The sequence below is a fragment of the Pholis gunnellus genome (assembly GCF_910591455.1).
Source record: "Pholis gunnellus genome assembly, chromosome: 24".
Lineage (NCBI taxonomy): Eukaryota > Metazoa > Chordata > Actinopteri > Perciformes > Pholidae > Pholis > Pholis gunnellus.
In genome coordinates, this window is record NC_136551.1 from 8555336 (window position 1) to 8573681 (window position 18346).

General features: G+C 43.8%; 1 protein-coding gene across 1 annotated transcript in view; it reads left to right on the plus strand.

Moving 5' to 3' along the window:
- Positions 1-18346, plus strand: part of ncam2 (neural cell adhesion molecule 2) — a gene marked incomplete at both ends in the record, with an annotated part of 211766 nt that overhangs the window by 149022 nt on the left and 44398 nt on the right. Inside the window, 3 exons of the mRNA XM_079185868.1 lie at positions 2853-3059; positions 7966-8109; positions 10240-10377. Of these exons, the coding sequence (XP_079041994.1) occupies positions 2853-3059; positions 7966-8109; positions 10240-10377 (489 nt within the window). The remainder of the gene's footprint in view (positions 1-2852; positions 3060-7965; positions 8110-10239; positions 10378-18346) is intronic.

An 18346-nucleotide genomic window follows, 5' to 3' on the forward strand; every position in this document is an offset into this window, starting at 1 on the left:
GTGGTGGCAGGAAGCCAGAACAAGTGTTGGCTGCAAAATAAAACAAAGGCAGCTATAAAGGCAGCCTCACTGGTCAAATGAGATCCAACGGTTCTTCTGTTTCCATGTGGTTTTCTTCAGATACGTCTAACGAGAGCAGGGGGAGGTCACATCCCTCGTCCCAGAGCACCCAGACGTTGCAGAGCAGACAGAGATGGAGAGGCAGAGACGAATATGTAACCGATAATTCTGACATCATGTCAAGCTACACCCGTGTACATGCTGACCAGCGTGATTCTTTCCCTGCTCAGCTCTCGTTTCTGCCCGGCTATCTACTTCCCCCGAGACCTGAATCAATTACGACCACGGCTCCAGTGCCAGCCGCCGTGGGGACGTGGGAGTGTTTCGGCTTGCGCGCAGCTAATTCTGGCGCCAAGGGGCACGTCTAGTCAATAATCTGCCTTGTGCAGGAGGCTTAGATCGCTTCAATGTTTCAGTTTCTTTATATTGCTCCCTCACTGCAAAGGAGGATCATAAACATTGTCTGAAAACACCTTCCAGATACAAAGTGTTGCTGCTTGCTTTCTTAAAGTTTTATTTCCACGGCGCGGTTCAAAAATCAAGCCGATACAGAGCAGAGCTGTCGCTTTCACGAGCGGTTAACAGAAGCCGGCGATCAATCAGCCTGCTGCTGTTTAGACGTTTTGCAAGCACCTAAGAAAAAAAATCTTCATTGTCTTTCCACTCTGCCTCCAGAGGAGTCAGTCATTGAGCGTTCGCTCTTGTCAAGAATCAGTAATAATGCCAGAGCTTATGCAGATTCTAAGGGCGGTTTGACAAAATTTCCAACAGCTATTCATTCAGTTGTAAGAAGGCACACAGGGAGGCAGGACCGAGCGTGAAAAACAGGGCAGCGTGCGACGCACTCCTGTCTACTCGGATCATCTGTGAAGCAAATGGCCTGTCACCGCGCTGGCTACATCAACTTCGAACATATTACGCTGTCTTTGCTGTCAACAGACTGTAAAATGGTACGGGGTGATAACGCTGTAATGCTAACAGGTATAAAGAGACGCCTGTAGCGATGCGAGACACTTATCTGTTCCCCACAAGTACCCAGATGCAGCACGCAGCTCCGGTGGGAAGCCACGTGTGAAGGAAGGCAGAATGGCTCCTACTGTAATGTGATTTCAGTCGCGCTCGTGTTTGAGTGCCTCGTCGGATTTGTTGGCGTTGAAACTAACGAGCAGCAGACACACATGCCAACGGACATGACGCTGATGGTTGTTGGAAACATTGCGGTCGGTGTCAGCGTGCTGAGGGCGAGAGTGGGAGACTGCGTGTTTTCTCTGTGAAGCAAAGCGCAGGCATCACGGGGCAAATCAGCTCATCACTTTCCATTACTGGGAGATTATTATTGATGTTATACCCAGTTTACATGACAAATATGTTCCCAGCTACATCCGACCATATAATAAGACATCTCCTCACAGGAGCACCTGGGAGCTCTTGAGATGAACCATCACCAATCATGACTCCAGCTGAGTAGCTGGAGGTTAAAAGCTCTGCTCAAGGGCATCTTGCTGATAGCTACTGAGGGGAATAGAGAGCATTCAAACCGCCTGCTTCCTGCTCTCGCTCTCTCCTCCTAGAGTTATCTCTTGCCACTGGCTTTTGCCATTTTTCCTAAACACAACAGGTTTGTCACAAACTTGTATTACGTCTATTATCTGCTCTTGTTTCTTTTGTTTCCTCGTTGAAATCCAGAGCTCTGTCTCTAAGGGACTGGACAAGCCCTCTGTCCATCTCCTCTTCAAGGCTCTGGCTGATTGATGGGCCAAGTACTGGCCCTCCACACTGACACTTTTATTTGCAGTATTTACAGCCGAAGGACACCTGCTGCTTGCAGATGGCCACTTAATCTCCTACAGTAGCCTGCAGATGAGTTCCCGTTCCACGGGCTACATAAGGACGCCACTGTGTTTAGTGTCTCTGTTTGTATACGTGCGTGATCTTGGAAACGAGAATGGGATTTACATCCTACATATGTCGCTACTCCTTTACAGATTTATAAATTATGTAAATCCAAGATTATGACATAATCATATAATTTCAGGCCATCTGGTCCCTCGACAAGTTCCAACAATAACAACGTTGGATGGTCTTCAGCTGTTCAGCAGACCACAGCGGGCGGCAATGCTATTGTTTTGACATATAAAACCTTAGCGGCACTGTATGAATACAAAACATACCCAACACATTACTTATTTCACAATCTGACTTCCATCAAATCAACCAATTTAATTAATCCTAGAAGTTCCACAATGTAAGTCCTATTGTACCGTAAGTAGTGGGCTGAACTTGATGGGAATCAGTCAGAATGTGTCTACATTCTCTCTCAGCCTCTGTGTGTCTGTAGTTTGATCTGTTTGATAAAGACACGAATGAACATAAAACATTTAGATTAAAACTAGACGTGCATGCAAGTAAACAAGGCTCCAAGCATCGTACGCAACCAAAGGAAAACCAGCCAGCTTTTCTTAAATGGTGTTGTCTTTCCAGAGATACTGCAGGCTGACTCACTTCATGCATAGAGATGTGACTCATGGGCAATTCAATATTTTCACAAATAATCTTGGGACTGAATGGTAACAGGTTCAACTTATTGGACACATTGAAAGACTATATAAAGCGGATGGAAGTCAACAAAAGGCAACCTGTTGCAAAGAAAAGGATCTCAGGGGTGAGTGGGAGTAATCATGGAGACGGCTCTTTCTGGATGTCGATATGATTCTGCCTCCCCTGCCATAAAAGGATCAAATGTACTCATCACAATCACTTCATGTTCTCTCTTTCTCTGACTTTGCTCCTAGCGATTGGCGAGCCAGTGAGGCTGGAGTGGTACAACCCCCAGGGCGAGCGCATCCTGCCCTCCAAGCGGATGGCGCTCCACTCTGAGACGTCACGATCCAGGCTCATCATCTACAACGCCATCATCGAGGACGCGGGCATCTACCGCTGCCAGGCCGCCGACGGCAGCGGCCACACTGAGGAGGCCTCGGTTGTGCTGGAGATCTACCGTGAGCTTGACGGATAAAATGCACTCACACACACGTTCACAGGTGCTCTGTTTGCGCCTCCTGAGGAGAGTTAGACATGAAGACATGAAGAGAATAAACCCCTCGCATTAGTGTTTGATCACAGGTGTAGCCAGCCTATTCATATCCTCAGCCTCAGCACAGCCACAAGCTGCTAGGAACGTTAGCTCTAACTGTGTGCATTTTAGGTCCATGTGTACCTCTGACTTTGTGTGTGAGAGCGTGTGTTGCACTCATTCTTGTGATTAAAGTCTAATGACAGCTAGTAATGCCATGGGACTCGGGCCCTGCCAGGCATAATGAGAGATGTGGCACCGAGGCTCACCCGCCTTGCTGACCCATCACTATTTCCTGGGAAAAACGTAATGTTACGAGGCGGGGGTGGCTCTGTGGTTACAGAGACTGTCCCATCGCAGGTTCCATCCTCGTCCTCACGCCGAGCAGTGAATTAAGCGTGATTGGTCCAGTTAAAGTGTCCTTGAGCAAGACATCCGACTTAAACCCCACCAGCTCATTTGCTGAGGATACAAATCTGATCTAGGGCCAGAGTTGTAGCCACTATTGGGAACACTGAGCTCATGAAACTGCATTTGAAATAAAATGTACAGAACATGAATACAACAGCTAACTGAATAAATAAAACTAGAAAGATTTAAATGTCTAAAAGTATTTTAGATTTAGACTTAAGACTTTCTATTTGGTGTCTTGTAAAAACTTTCTGACAGGTGTTGTGTAAACTTGGACTACATGAAAGACTTGTCTGCTGGTTGATTTATGTGCTAATTTACACCACCATTACTGTGGTTGCACATATGAACTCACGGATTTTAACTGATATTTGTGTGACTCGTATACTGTGGCGCTAGAAGTGTGACAGTAAGATTTGGCATCGAAAATCTAATTTGGCATCGAAAAATGAAACATTGGCACTGTGTGAAATAAAAGTCGAGCGAGAAAGGTGCAGGGAGACTTTGATCGATGTGTAATCTGCATACTGCCTGGACCCACAGCTCACTCCGACATGAAGAAAATATCAGAAGATTGTCATTAAAAAAAATGCTTTTTTCTGGCACTTTTCTCAGTGCCAGATTTAGTTTACTATGCCAAAACTTACTAGCTCCATAGTGGTCAGCAATCGCCCCTCCAACAGATCAGGGTTTCCCAGCACAGCCCAGTAAGTGTGGTGTTAGAGATGTTCAGGTGAGAAGACATCTCGCTGCACTAAATTTTGTTTAAAAGTTTAGGTTCATAAAATCCTAAAATCCTTGCTTAGGGCCCCATTTAGATACAAATGATCCATTTCCCCAAAGTTACAAAACCTTCTGTTCACAGGTAGCACAGTGACAGGAAATGCGTTAATGTTACAATGCATGCAAAAGGCACACACACAAAAAGATGACATAAAGAACCAAGTGAATTCTGGGAAGTGAGTAACCTAAATACCCAGATACACCGGGACTTTGATCAGGAGTTTTCCCCCGACTTTAATTGGAGGAAAACGTCAAGGTACGGGGATTTGCAGACACGCACACACACACACACACAACACACACACATACCTGTATGTGCACACACTCCCATTGGAATCATCACATGCTGTGTGGTTGCCTTTGTCATCCTCTCCCAGCGAACCATTAGGGGAGACATCGCAGCCTCAATCACACCTGCCACCACTCAGTCCTCGCCTCATTCCCCACACAACCAGCTCCCTAAAACCATTGTTTCCATGGTAACAGGGCGTCACTCACTCGGGACCCCTCGGTATAGATTGCATGAGCAGCATGCGGATGAAAACCTGCCTGAAGCTACAGCCAGCCATTCTGCCAGCGCACAGCCGGAGCAGGCGAGGACTCTTCGGGCGGTGCACGAGTTACAACATGTTGTACACGAATATCATGACCTGTCGGGGGGGAAGTGGTGACATCCTCTCAGCAGTTGATGACATCTCCATGATGACCTGTTATAATCATGTTGCATGTAGTGGGAGATCAGTTCTGGATCCAAAGCTAGTGCCGGGACTTTAGTTAACTACATACAAACATAATAAAGCTGATTACTGGATTTCCTGGAGGTTTTTTCCTCGCCATATCCCAACAAGGTTCAATGGATTGCCCCGACATTCAAGCTCCCAAGAGGATGAACCTTACTGACATGTAGTGAGAATGTTTGGGCAACTACTGGACGGATTTCCATGAAATTAGATGACATGTACGGTCACCAGAGGATTGAGGCCTAAAGACTTTTGCTGTGGTGCCACCATGTGGCTCACACTTAGGAGTAATATCTCCTTAACCATTGGGTGGATTGGCATGAAATTCTGCGCTTCATGTTCCCCTCAGGATGAACTGTAATAACTCTTCATCTAGCTCCATTATTCAGTCAGAATGTCACTTTGTCTAATACATTTGTTATTGGCCTAATAATTGCAAATCTAAAGATATCACTTTGTGTTTAGTGATAATTAGCAAACGTTGGCATGCTAACAACATCCTGATTCATTGAACTCAAGTCCCTGCTGTGCCTAGATGCAGCCTCACAGAGCTGCTAGCATAGCTGCCGACTCTTGCTCTAAGATAAAACTCTTGCCGGCCCACGCAGAAGATGAAAATTTAAATAGCTTTCCTTGAAAGTTCCCTGATAGCGAAATTCTGAAATTGCTTTGAATTAACTGCAGCAGTTTGGTGCCTTTGCAGGCATACAAGGTGACAGGAAAATCATAATAAAGTAAGCCAGTCCAGTGCCGGAGCCAGCTCCTTTCATTTCTTCTTTAGTTATTAATGGACAGAGCAGTAATGCTGCAAAGCCCATTCTCCTCAACCAGCAACATTGGCCAGGAAAGACAGGAACCAAACTGCCTCCCAGTTGAGAGAGGTCCAGGGAAATTGGCTCGTCAACATGTTCGACACCTATCCTCGCTATGATGTGTAGGCGAACGGTGAACGAGAACCACCGGAGTATTTTTTCAATTCGCCAGTGTCAAGTGTGCGGTAGAGTGTTACTCTGGAGAGGATGTTTCCCTTACTGATTCTCTTGTAGAGCAGTGTGACAACAAAAGGGAAAGGAAATGGATACAAGTGACATCAGAAGTGTTCAAACTTGAGAGAGAGAGAGACGGAGGGAGTGAGGGAGCATTAGATTTAAGAAATAAAAGTGACGCCAGAGCAAAATTGGTAAGAAACCAACAGAGTGAATGACAAAAACATGCAATGGCATCCTTGAAGTTAATGAAGACACTGAGATGCCACGCACGTTCGCAGGCGGAGGGTGCAGTCGAGGAGAGAAAGCTCATTTTGGGGAGCAGCCTGGCATAAATCACACTGCAAAATGCTAATGCTGAAGCCTCGCTAACGGAAGGGACTGATAGGGGAGCTGTCGTTGATTTATTCACACCTTCACAATGCAGCACGCAGATGATGGCAGGTGGTTGCAACGCTAGCGCCGCCATCCCCGGCGTACATCAAAGCCCACCATCCGAACGAGAGCGGGGTTCGAGGAAAGATCAGGTGCTGTTTGTGGAGACGGGCTGGTCCAAGAACAGTGTCCTCATAAAAGCAATTTGTCAAAACACCAAATGTTTGTCAAGAGGGAGGACACAGCTTCAAACCGTCACAGAGTGGAATCTATTATTGAAGCGTTCCTGAAACCAAGAAAGAGTGAATCAAAGGCTGCCTGTGTTCTTGTCTAATTATGCAAACACAAGGGCTGCAGAATGGCTCAGCTCATTGATTTTTTTTTTTCTTCGTTGTTGTGATTGGCAGCAAGTATAACAGCCACCCTTCTGTCTCCTGTTCTGTTTCATCTGAATCGCCTTATCTGTGTCCCAGAAAACAGTCAAAGCCGGATTTAGCTTTTGTTTTATTTGATTTTTGTGAGTGAATCCATCCGTCCATTTCCAAGGCACACATTGTCTCCCATGTGCCTGTTTCCAAATACTTCTCGCCTGAATTGCGAGGCATTAAGTCACATGGCAGCTGTGCTTAATGTCGTTTTTGGCAACTCTACCTGCATAGTTCTACCGATGGCAAGTTGGATCGGTCCAGATGGAAATATCTAGAAACTTTTGGATGTTACCAAAATGGGACAGATGTAAGGATGAATTACAGGAATTTTGGTGATCCTTTAACTTTTCATTCGATGACATCATCAGGCCAAAATTGAAATCTTTCTAACACTTAAGTTCATCACCCAAAACCTGCAGTATAATAACAACTAATGACATTTTCATCAGCCTCAACTGAACTTTGTGTTTAATGAGCAAATGTTACACTGATATGGTAAACATGTTAAATATTATGCCTGCTGGTCACCAGCTTTTGAGCATCGTCACTCTTTGCATGTTAGCATGCTGATGTTAGCATTTAGCTCAAAGCACCGCAGTGCAGCCTCTGCTAGCTGCTAGCATGGCTTGTTATGATGACGTGATCATTCACAGACAAGCTAGAATCAATAAGAGACAGTATTAGCAGAGTAAAGTTATAGTTTTAGGTGGAAAGAAACAAAAGCCTTTCAGAAAACCTTTTTATTTATAAAGTCCAGGGTGAAAATGTCTTTCTTACTTTCTTTTCTTCTTGGGCTTTTCAGGACAGCCATGCATGCCTTTAAATAGAGGCCATCCCAACACTTACACCTCCTCAATAAAAAAAATACTCGAAAAAGCCAGACGCTCAACTTACAGTATTCAATTGGAAGGAAATTTATTTTAAAACAACTTTTCCAAACCTAACCCCAGATTCTGTCTCAAAACCATCATAGTTTAACAAGACAGCAAAATCACAGCAGTTTTTTTTTTTTTCTTATTTTCCTTTTGATGTTCAGACCTGCAATAAATTGCTCTGAATGCTCACAGAATGAAAAAAAAAAGCCATCTCCATCTTGTTTGATCTCTCAGAGAGGCTGACGTTTCGGGATGTTCAGTCACCGCAGGAGTTCCGCCACGGTGAGACGGCGGAGGTGGTCTGCGATGTCATTAGCTCCCCGGTGCCCGTGGTGGTGTGGTACTACCAGGACAAAGAGATCACCGAGGAGCACCACAGTAAGTTTTCATGACCTTCTTTCACTTCACCGCTATTCTGCTATTATGTTCTTCCTCTCACTGTATATGGAAGGTGATTACTCGGTAAAACATGTGAGACGATAGATGGATAACGGCACGTTCAAGAGAAACATTTTCATGATGTAATTTAAAAAAAAAAAAAATGTCGCCTTTTTTTAAAATCTCTATAAGAGCTTCTTTTTTTGAGGAATGCCATACAATGATTAACTAACTTTCAGAGTAAGTTAAAGGTACCCTGTGGGGTTTTCAGAGCAATGTTTTTATCTCGTGCACGGGACTACATGTGTGTGTGTGTGCACGCGTCTGACATGAGACACAGTCGAAGGTTTTGTGTTGTGGTAACGAGCCAAGAAATGTAGCAATGTGCCAACAAATGCGGTGGAGAAGAAGACTGTCAGCAAGCAAACATGAATATAAAATATGTAGGTTTTAAAGTCTTCCAAAACACGGATTTATAAATGTTTTATGAGGAAGGAAACACATTGGGCTTGTTTATGGGGTCCTTCAGGATACAAAGAATGGCTTTTAAACATAACATTGTTTGTTTACTCCACATGGTACCTTTAAAACAAAAGGCCTGAATGGGAACGGTAGTTTAGAAAATGGATGGATAGATGGAGTTTTGGGGGGAATTAGATGTTTTTTTAATTAGTTGTTTTTAATGAAGTCATTGAAAACATATTTTTATAGCTGCTTAGTATGAGTCTTACAAACTAGTCTGCCAAAGTTCAAGTAGTTTTGTTTCTTTCACATCAGCGATTTGTGTAGTTGTGTGTTTGCCTTTCCCCGATGAAGCAGATTAGCTTAGAGTGTTTAGTGTTTAAATATTAGTGAATAATAAGGTACAATGTTGTTTATTTAGTTATAAATGTTATACCGACAAATGTTACGCTGCAAATCAAATATCCGAGTCACTTTTGCGATATAATGTATAAAGTTTTGCATCATCAAACTGTGTAACTGAAGGTAATAACAGTTAAGTAAGCAGCGATCTCTAAAGAATTACATTTTGAATGTAAACCTGCCAATTGCTCTTGATTATTAGGGGAATGCTTACGAGTCCCGGCGTGCCCATTTGTCTCTCTGCATGAGAAGACTAGCTACTGTGCCAAAAAATAATGTTCTCTAGGAAATGCTATTTCCTTCTTTTGTGTGGCTTCACAATAAGACAAGGATATCAAATTCTATAAATAGAAATCCCATCAGCCCTGGAGGAGGCGTATAACTTGGACAGAAACCATGTTAACAAGCGGCTGAGAGAATGGATTATAGAGCGGTTGGACGGTGACATTCGACAATGCTGCTTCCCGTGAGATGCAATGCAAACCAGCAGCCTGCATCGCATGAAAGGAGCTATTTCTAGCAAAAAGGCCGCATTTAAACTCCACAATATTTCACAATCGTCTTGTCAGTCATATTCTGTCCCATTTGATTCAAAGCTATATCATGTATAAAGCTCTTCGCTTTTAATCCCACACGTTTGCTTCAGCAGACAGATAGAAGTAGAGAAGATTAGCTGTCAGCAGTATTATTTTCTGATAGAGAAAGGTGCAATACTAGGAACCAGTAGACTAGGATTCATTATTTCCTCGTCTCCTCCACCCTGATTTATAACTCTCTACACCACTTCCCCATCCTCCATCTAGACAAAATGCATGCCTGAACACTGATTAGAAAGAGTGACCCCTTGAATCTGTCACGTTTTTTAATTGAAATTCAAATCTTCAGTGCCACTGTGATGATGAAACATGGAGAAGAAGGCTTTTTTATCATTTCACTCTAATTACAATGCATGGTTATAAATATCTTTGCTTGAGAGGAATGAGATAGAAGCCCCATCACTCCTGGCCAATCTCACAGTGGCCACAATGGGAGGGAGTGGAGACTGTAATTGCGTGAGTGTTTATCTGTGTGGACTCTATCAGGTAAATGTGCTGAAGAGAAGATTGACAGTCTACTGGAGAGTGGAGATGGCAATTTTCTCTGCTGTTTTCCTAACTTTCTTATCTCGCCTCTCTCTCTATCATACACTGTTGTTCTTTTGTCGTTTCCCCCTTCCCGCTCTCTCTTCTCCCGTCCGTCCTCCTCTTCTTCGCCCGTGCTGTGAAGGCAGGTTCACGGCGCTGCCAAACAACAACCTACAGATCCATCAGGTGACCAAGGCTGACGAGGGCGTGTACCGCTGCGAGGCCAGCGTAGAGGCCCGCGGCGAGATCGATTTTGTGGACATCGCTGTGGTGGTCAACGGTGAGCTGCATTTCGAGTCATTGCTGCATTTGAAGATTTGCGATGAAACCAGCAGTACAGGCAGACAATGCTTGAAAGGGAGACTCCCAAACATTAAGGATTGTGTGTCCATGAAGACAGCTTTTTTAAAAGAGTTAGATTAAAGCAAGTTCAGGGCCCAACATATCCAAACTTTTAGTAGATCCTGTTAGACTTTGAGGCTTTCTGTCATTAGTCTGTCTCTCAGCCATTTGCAGGAACACAGAAGATATTACATGCAAAACTACCAAATCACTCTAAATTTGGAAATGTGTCTACTTCCCCTTTAGAGGCCAGTAATTAACTTTGACAATGAGAGCACCAACATCCTTAAAGTCACTGTGTTCTGTCAAGAAACATTGTTGGTCCCAGCCCTTTCTCTAACTTTGAGTTCTCTGGCTATAGATGCATCCTTTCATCTTCTTCCCTGTATTCCTACAGTCTATGCCTCTTGGTTCTTCTTGTAAAGTCTGATGTGCGGCAATGACGTTCCAAAGAGTCTCGAATTGCTTCAAATGGTAAACCAGCTGCAGGATAGTTTTAGTTGTCAAGCTTAATCCTCTTAGGGTGACATAACCCAGTAAACAATCGTGTTTCTCTGATTGAATACAAACCCAAACCTCCAAAGCTAGCTGAGAAGTGAAGCTCTTCAGTACTTCAGCTATGCAGAACACAGACACGTGCTCCTCTTCACAGAGTCAACCGATTAGCACGCGTTAGGGTTTGAGTTTCCTCCGCATACACAAGTTTTCTTGTCGCTGTGGTTTTCATAAATGAACACCGGCCATTCTTTTCATTCTGAAGCCTACAAGGCCTATGTTTTCTTGGGAAACTCGGGGTGGATGCTCAGTTGCAGCATCAGAACAGAGCTGTCAGCTTTGACAGATTCAGACTCTCTTCGATATCTTATACTCCTCTATATTCTTTAGTGTGATTGAAAATTTCAATTAGCGCCGTCTTTGGGCTCCGTGGGCCAAAGAAATCGAAGGATGTCATTTTAATTTTCTCATTTGTCCTCATTTACAGCGAGTCACCTGAGACCGGCGAGGTGATTGAAATGTGATTCCACTCAGGCCACGAGCGTCGTGTAACGGTTGAACAGCTGCAATATTGTCTCTGCCTATGTAATTCTCTCCCACCTAATGTAATAGCGGAGCGGCCCTCCGCCCAAAAAACTATGAATTGCATTCAATTTAGCACACCACTTACCTCCCTTCTGAGGAAGATCCAATAAGCCTGCTCAATGAGGCACGACCTATTATTGCAGCGACACGACACTTGCCGTGTGGAGCTGAGACGGGACAGTCTGCAGAGCGCTCTGCTGAGCGTCCGGAGAGCAGCACCGTCTCTGAGGGAGACGCGTTGGAGTGGACTTCCCTTTGCCTCAAGGAGTCTCAGCCAGCTGATCCCTAAAGACTCACATTTAGTGAAGTCAAAATCTGATTTGTAGAAACACCATTTAGTCTGGGAAAGGTAGATTAAGTGCTTCGAGAAAAACGTAATGAAACAGTTTGTCGAAGATGGAACCACCAGACTAGGGCACATCTGTTACAGCAGTTCATCTTAAAGCTGTCCTTTCAAATGTCTCGAGTATTTTTTTTACTTTCATAATTTATTTAAAGCTGCTAAAATACAATTTTTATAGCAACAATTTGTTGAAATGGCTTTGCTTATTGTGGAAGGGAGGGCTCTTAGGGATGAACCTGCGCCCAATGATCAGCTCCCCTCAGCTGTACGGAGAGTTTTAGTGTCTTTCAGCTCATTTATTTTGCTTCTACAACCCACAACTTTCATGATTTTGTTCACTCTCATAGCTCTCACCATGTCAGCCCCAAACAGCAGACAAAGTTAGCAAACAGTAACTACTCATAGTGAAGCATTCAAGGGATCAGGTTGCTTAAAATGAGTGATGTGATTACAATATATATTATTGTAGTCCTTTTATCAAACAGACATTTGCTGACTGGTCAGCAGTGGTCCAGTAGACCTTCAGACCAGCTCTAGTGACAGAGATGGAAATGACACTTGCCAATAGTATGAGCTTACATCCAGGTGTGTGCTTGTTGTACAACAGCAGCCCCAAGGAGTTGTTTTTCGACACATGAGGCCTGTATGTGATGTTCATTCCCACTTCCTGCCCTGAAGCTAGACGTGTAAATCTCTTCCCCACTGAAGGACTATTTTTGTCGGTCTAGAAACAGGGAAGAATGGCGTTCTCTCTCTATACCACAGCCTTTATATTTATGGGGCATGTCACTTGGAGAATTCACTCGGGTTATTCCTTTTCTGTGGGTTGCAGTCGTGAGGGAAAGGGGGACCAAGAATATCCGTCTTAGCAAGAGGATTTCCAAAGGAACAGGAAACCAGCAGGTTCACCAGAGAATATTCTTTATCGACAACCACCCGGACTGGTCGAACAACCCACATGCCCTGAACACAAGCAGATAGAGTAGATTGCTAGGAGGCTCAGGTATATCAATGAGTGCTGCAGACTACATGTTTTATCAATCAGCTGCGGATGGTGAACTGTTTTCTGTTGTGGTGCCTGGGGATGTTCCAGTGAGGTAGGATAAACACACTGATAAAAAATAAACAGGTCCATGTCTGAAGAACCCCAGGAGGAAGAAGAAAGGATGAGCTGCAAACCGAGGCCATCTTGAGGCTGCACCTCCTCTCCGGAGGTCCAACACCGAGCACTTAAAGCGCTCTTTTAAGCCAAAGTCAGGATGGACATTGATCCTGGTCCATCCAGAACCGGTGATAGCCAACAGTGAGGGAGCTGAATCTGCACAAATCCTCCCGGACTGCTTTTTTTTTCTTTTTTTTTTTACAGCTTACTCTTCCTCCCTAAGGTATTAGTGGACTGCTTTTATTGAAGAAAAGCCGCTGCTGAAGCTCCGCTGGAAGAATCATTTGTTCAAACAGCGGTCAATCCATATTTTTCCAAATCCTTTCATAAAGTTGCAAATTGCATTCTTGAATTGGAAACTGCACAGCTAACTACAAGCTGAGTTGATTGTCTGATTGAATGCGGCAGTGCCTCTATGGTTCATTTTGACGGAGTTAAATTCAGCTCGTAGCAGCGATATGTCACGCTGTTGTCAGCTACTTCAGCAATGTGTTACCGTTGCTTTAACCAATCATGCAGAACAATATTTTGTCTGAAAGCAGAGCTGGAAGAGTATACTTTTGCCCCCCTCCATGTGAAGTCCTACATTTTCATGGGTCAGCTGATAAAAGCGCGGCGTTCTTGCCTATAAGCATGCAGCGAATGAAGCTCGGCTGACCCGCTGCAGCTCCCAGTCTCCAGTGTATCATCAAAGCGGACCGTAGACTGGGGAGATGGCGTATCGAGGATCAGGGCCGCCCACTGAATGGCTAATCAACATGAGGCTCAGGGTCTGGAAGGACGCGGAGCATTTCAGGAAGTGACCTCAAAAGCTATCTTCGAGGAGTTGTGTAAGCCTTTCATCCGCAATACATGAACACAGTACATATAAATAAGTGCATTAAATGATTTCAATTATTGTAACTAATAAAATGTGAACATAATTAGGAACATTTGCTCTCTGTATGCAATATGCTTTTTCAAATTCCAGGGCAGTCGGGTTCCCTGCGCTCCCTCTCTGTGACAGTTAGTTCAGTTTATCACGGACATATTTGTCCTTCCTCTCATGACGTGCAGCGATTTTTCATCCCCGGACGTTGAGCGGACTCTCATGAAATGAGACATATTCTCGGGAGACAAACACATTTTTCATCCCCTGTGGTTTCTCCCCCTCAGATAGAGCCATACAGTACACGGCACACTGGCAAACATAAACGCCATAGACGTTAACACACTGGCTTGCTCATTCACTTCCATTTAAATATTTGGATATGAGCTTACTTGCTTTTTTGCCGACAGTTGGATAAAGTTAGGTTGATACCACTGTTGTATCAGTCCAGTAAGGATAAGGCTACAAAACTAAATGTGAAAACAACAAGTTGTGTTTTTAAAGGGGGTTAAGAGCCGGACTACATCTGTACCAGGACCAGGCAATAGTTGGCTCATTACCCTCGTAAAATGAAAACGTCTTAATTGACTTCTGACAGAACCAGGAATGCTGTTGTCACCCATTAATGTCACTAAGCTAAGCTAACGGGCTCGTGGCACCTCGTTCATAGTTGCCGTACAGACACAAGAGTGGTATTAATCGTCTCATCGAACGCTCTGCAAGCAAACAAGTCAGCGTATTTAAAAAGAAAAGTCAAACTGCTGCAAATCAGTTTGGATTGATTATTAAACAGGCCAAGATTGTAACTCATATCTGAGGCCGGCATCTGCCAACAGCTTCATTTTGCTCCCCTCAATAGAGCCAAATGTTTTTTTTTCCCTAATCAGCATCAAACACCTCTCCACTCTCCGTTCTGATGACCCCGATAGCCACAGTAGTTGCAGTTTGTTTCTATGGCAACTGATGGAGATGCAAATAACTTCCTGATTTCCCCTGCACCCTTCCGAGAGACACTCTCACTTAATTGCCGGTTCACTTACTCGCACACTAGACCGGCTATTTTCCCCTTCTCAGCTGTCAGTTGGAACTACCGGCTGTGTCCTTCAAGATTATTTTGCGGGGACATCAATCATCACCGCCGGGTGTTCAGGAAGAGAATAAGCATTCTGTTCCTTCCTCAATTATGAATCTGGGCTGGTGTGACTCCAGCTTGTGTGCTCATCCAGAAGGCAAAACAAATCCCTAATAAGCTCTCCAGCAAAAATCTTGTTTCCAAAACAGTCGCTCGCTGAATTTCTAGTCGGTGCACTACGGTTCTGACATTTACCCTGAACATTTCACGACTTCTAAACACGCTGGATCCTCAGTTCATTGAAGCCCATTAGCGCCTAAATGAAAACAAGTCCTCCAGCTCCTCGCGGATGCACTTAAATCGGTCCAAGGCCGAGTTTGCATCTTGGAATATGTTTGCCGTGTACGCTCATGCTAGCGGGGATGTCTTAAAAACCTCGCATTCATCTCTCCACCGAGCCTGTGAAGTTTCACGAATATGACTAATACATGAAGAATTCGTGAAGCTCGCCCAGATTCTTTTTGGGGGCGCTTAAACCCTGTTGCTGATTTGCTCTTTTGAAGTCTTTCTGCTTGGCAGAGTGTCTCATTAACGGGGCTGTTTCAACAAGCCTCGCTGGTGTGGGAGCACAGGAACAGAGAGAGACACTGGAGAATGGAGATCTGTTGGCGTGGGAATCAATGGTTATCATGTCAGGCAGATGCTTGCTCCTCTCACTCGCCGAGTCAGGACTATTGGAAAAGACTCATGGTGTTTGATTATTGCTTAGGCCATTTTTATCCCTGGAAAGCTTTCTGCACCTTGATGTGCATCTCTGTACATGTATGTGTGTGTGTGTGTGCGCTTGCTCAGGCATATACTTCCTATTGTGTGTAGATTTTACTCACAAAAATGGAAATAATCATTCTTTTTTCTGTATTTTGGCAATAACTAAACGATGAATAGACGCCACGAGACAGTAGATAGATCAGACGCCGTGGAATTTAGATGTACCGTGAAGAGTTTTCCATTTACACAGTGATACACACTGGTGTCGTTAGTGTAATTGATCTTTTAAGAAAGACTACAGTACACTGCAGTGTTTGGTTCATTAGGTATCTCGGGTGATGCTTTGTTTTGATTGGAATTCCCCCTTCATTATCCCAAGTATGGAAAATGTTTGGGTTTTTTTTTTCTCACCAACTTCACACAACTGTGTTTCATGTGTTTTCATCATTTTAATGAGATTTGAAGCTGTATTTCTTGTCGTTCTGAGATCTACGGGGGATTTAGTGTCCTCCAGATGACATCACTTGTCAAATCACATGCAGTTCATTAACCTTCAGGAACTCACAGCACCAAATTACAGTTTTGGAATATAAAAGCTTTGTTTTCCCAGAAAGTGACACCTTTTCTTCTATCAGAGGAAAACAAATGGTGCTGAAAACGCTATCATTGTGCAGCTGCAAGTTGCAATAACACATATTCAACACAAGTGCAAACATCTGTTCAGTAGGTTTTTATTTGCAGAATGAGAATAGTCACAGACTCAACATTCAAGATGTTTTTAGGAAACGATTACTCTTCATTTTCATGTTAAGTATGTGATACAGAAAACAAGACAGAGTTTGATTGCACCAACCGGCCTTTGGTTAAACCAATATTACTTTACCTCACACTTGTGTATTTCAGACTTTCTTGTGCCATTACAGAGGTGGGATGAGTAAAATGTAATAACACTATCTGAGTTTCGACCTCATTTGCACTTGCTGTGATCTGTATCTAGATATATTAACTGATCACAGACTTTTGTATTCACGCCTGGCATTAATAATCGTTGTCATTATCTCGATTGTGCCCACATGGTAATCAGATCTCAACATGCAAATGATCTAGAACTATGGGCTTACTTACGTTTTCATTTGCAAGGAAGGGGTCTCCTGTAGCGCTTTGCAGGACTTGCATGAAATAGAAGGAGTGAGAGCAGTTAAATGACCTTTCAAAATGCCGAACAATACAGATTGCATTTACACAGCCTGGTCCCCTAAGAATCCTCGGAGTCCAGAAGTGGTGGGCTGGATCCGATAGCATTTCAGTTGCAATGCTTTTGTGCGTGCATTTTCATTTTCCTTATTCTAAAAAGATGTCCAGATACGGGATTTATGTCAAGGATTTTCCGAGAACTTTTATACATTTTTATAGAGATTTTGACAGTAGAGAGATGACAATAAATGAGAGGAGTGAGATGGGGAAGGACATGCAAGAAAGGCCCAGAACCAGGGACCTTGAAGTTCATGGTCCTTGCTTTAAACCCCGTGCCTGGGGGGGATAAATGGGGGGGGGTAAATGAGCTTTATTTTTGTTACTCTGCATTTTGTTCTGTTCAGTCACTCATTTGAGGGTCATTGCTCTCAAACTGAGGGAACATGCTGCTTCCAACATGCTTTATCGGGCCCTGAGATTGGACAGAGCCACAGCCGAGCAGTCCTAGTGGGAGGAGAAGTACAGCATAAGTGCAGGTTTGAGAAATGAGACGCCTGATAAAAAAAAAAAAGCTTTTGCCATAAAGCTGTCATTCCCTTGTCACTGTAAAGGCATACCGGAATAAAAGGCCGGGCCTGCTCTCCTGTTACTGAATGACAAGATGACAGCCCTTAAACTGAGTGGATGGCAGGGACACGCTGCAGCGCTCAACATATACTCTTGATAAAGTCATCAACACCTCTGCTGTTCATCAATACTGCCGTTTGTAAGCCATCACCAAGACATTCCATATTGACGTGCGTGCTTCGTGGAAATGTTAAGACCTCTAAGCACAAAAAACACGTTATTATCCAAAATATGCTATTTATTCTCATGGCTCAAGAACATGACGTGTGACAAAATATTGTGTCCTGGAACTAATATTTAGAATGATTTGTTTTGATGGTGTTTTTTTTTTCGTCATATTTATACATTACATACGTGAGAGAGCACAAGCGCTCCCCGTTTGTATTCACGTCTCTCAAACCACCAATCTTACAATCTCACAGCGAGGAAGCACTTCTAAGACAAACAATGGCTGGAGCTGGAGCTGGAGCACTTGACGGGGACTGAAATATTATTCCCAAAAGGAAAGCGCTGTTATTCAGAGATGGTACAGTTGTTTTTTTGATGTCGGAACACATTTTCTCTCTTGCCATTGTTCATGTGGATTTAGCCGAGCATTTCTGGATCGGACAATAGTATTATGGTTTCACATCGCTGTGTTCGGCTCCTTTGTGTTTTTACCAAAGCTGGGTCAGAATGTTATTTGAAATCCCCATGGGATTACCAACAGAAGTAGCGTTTTCAGTGAGTGCTTACAGGCCACTCGCAAAGGCCAATTTAATCCATTTGAAAATGTTAGCTTTCATCATCTGGC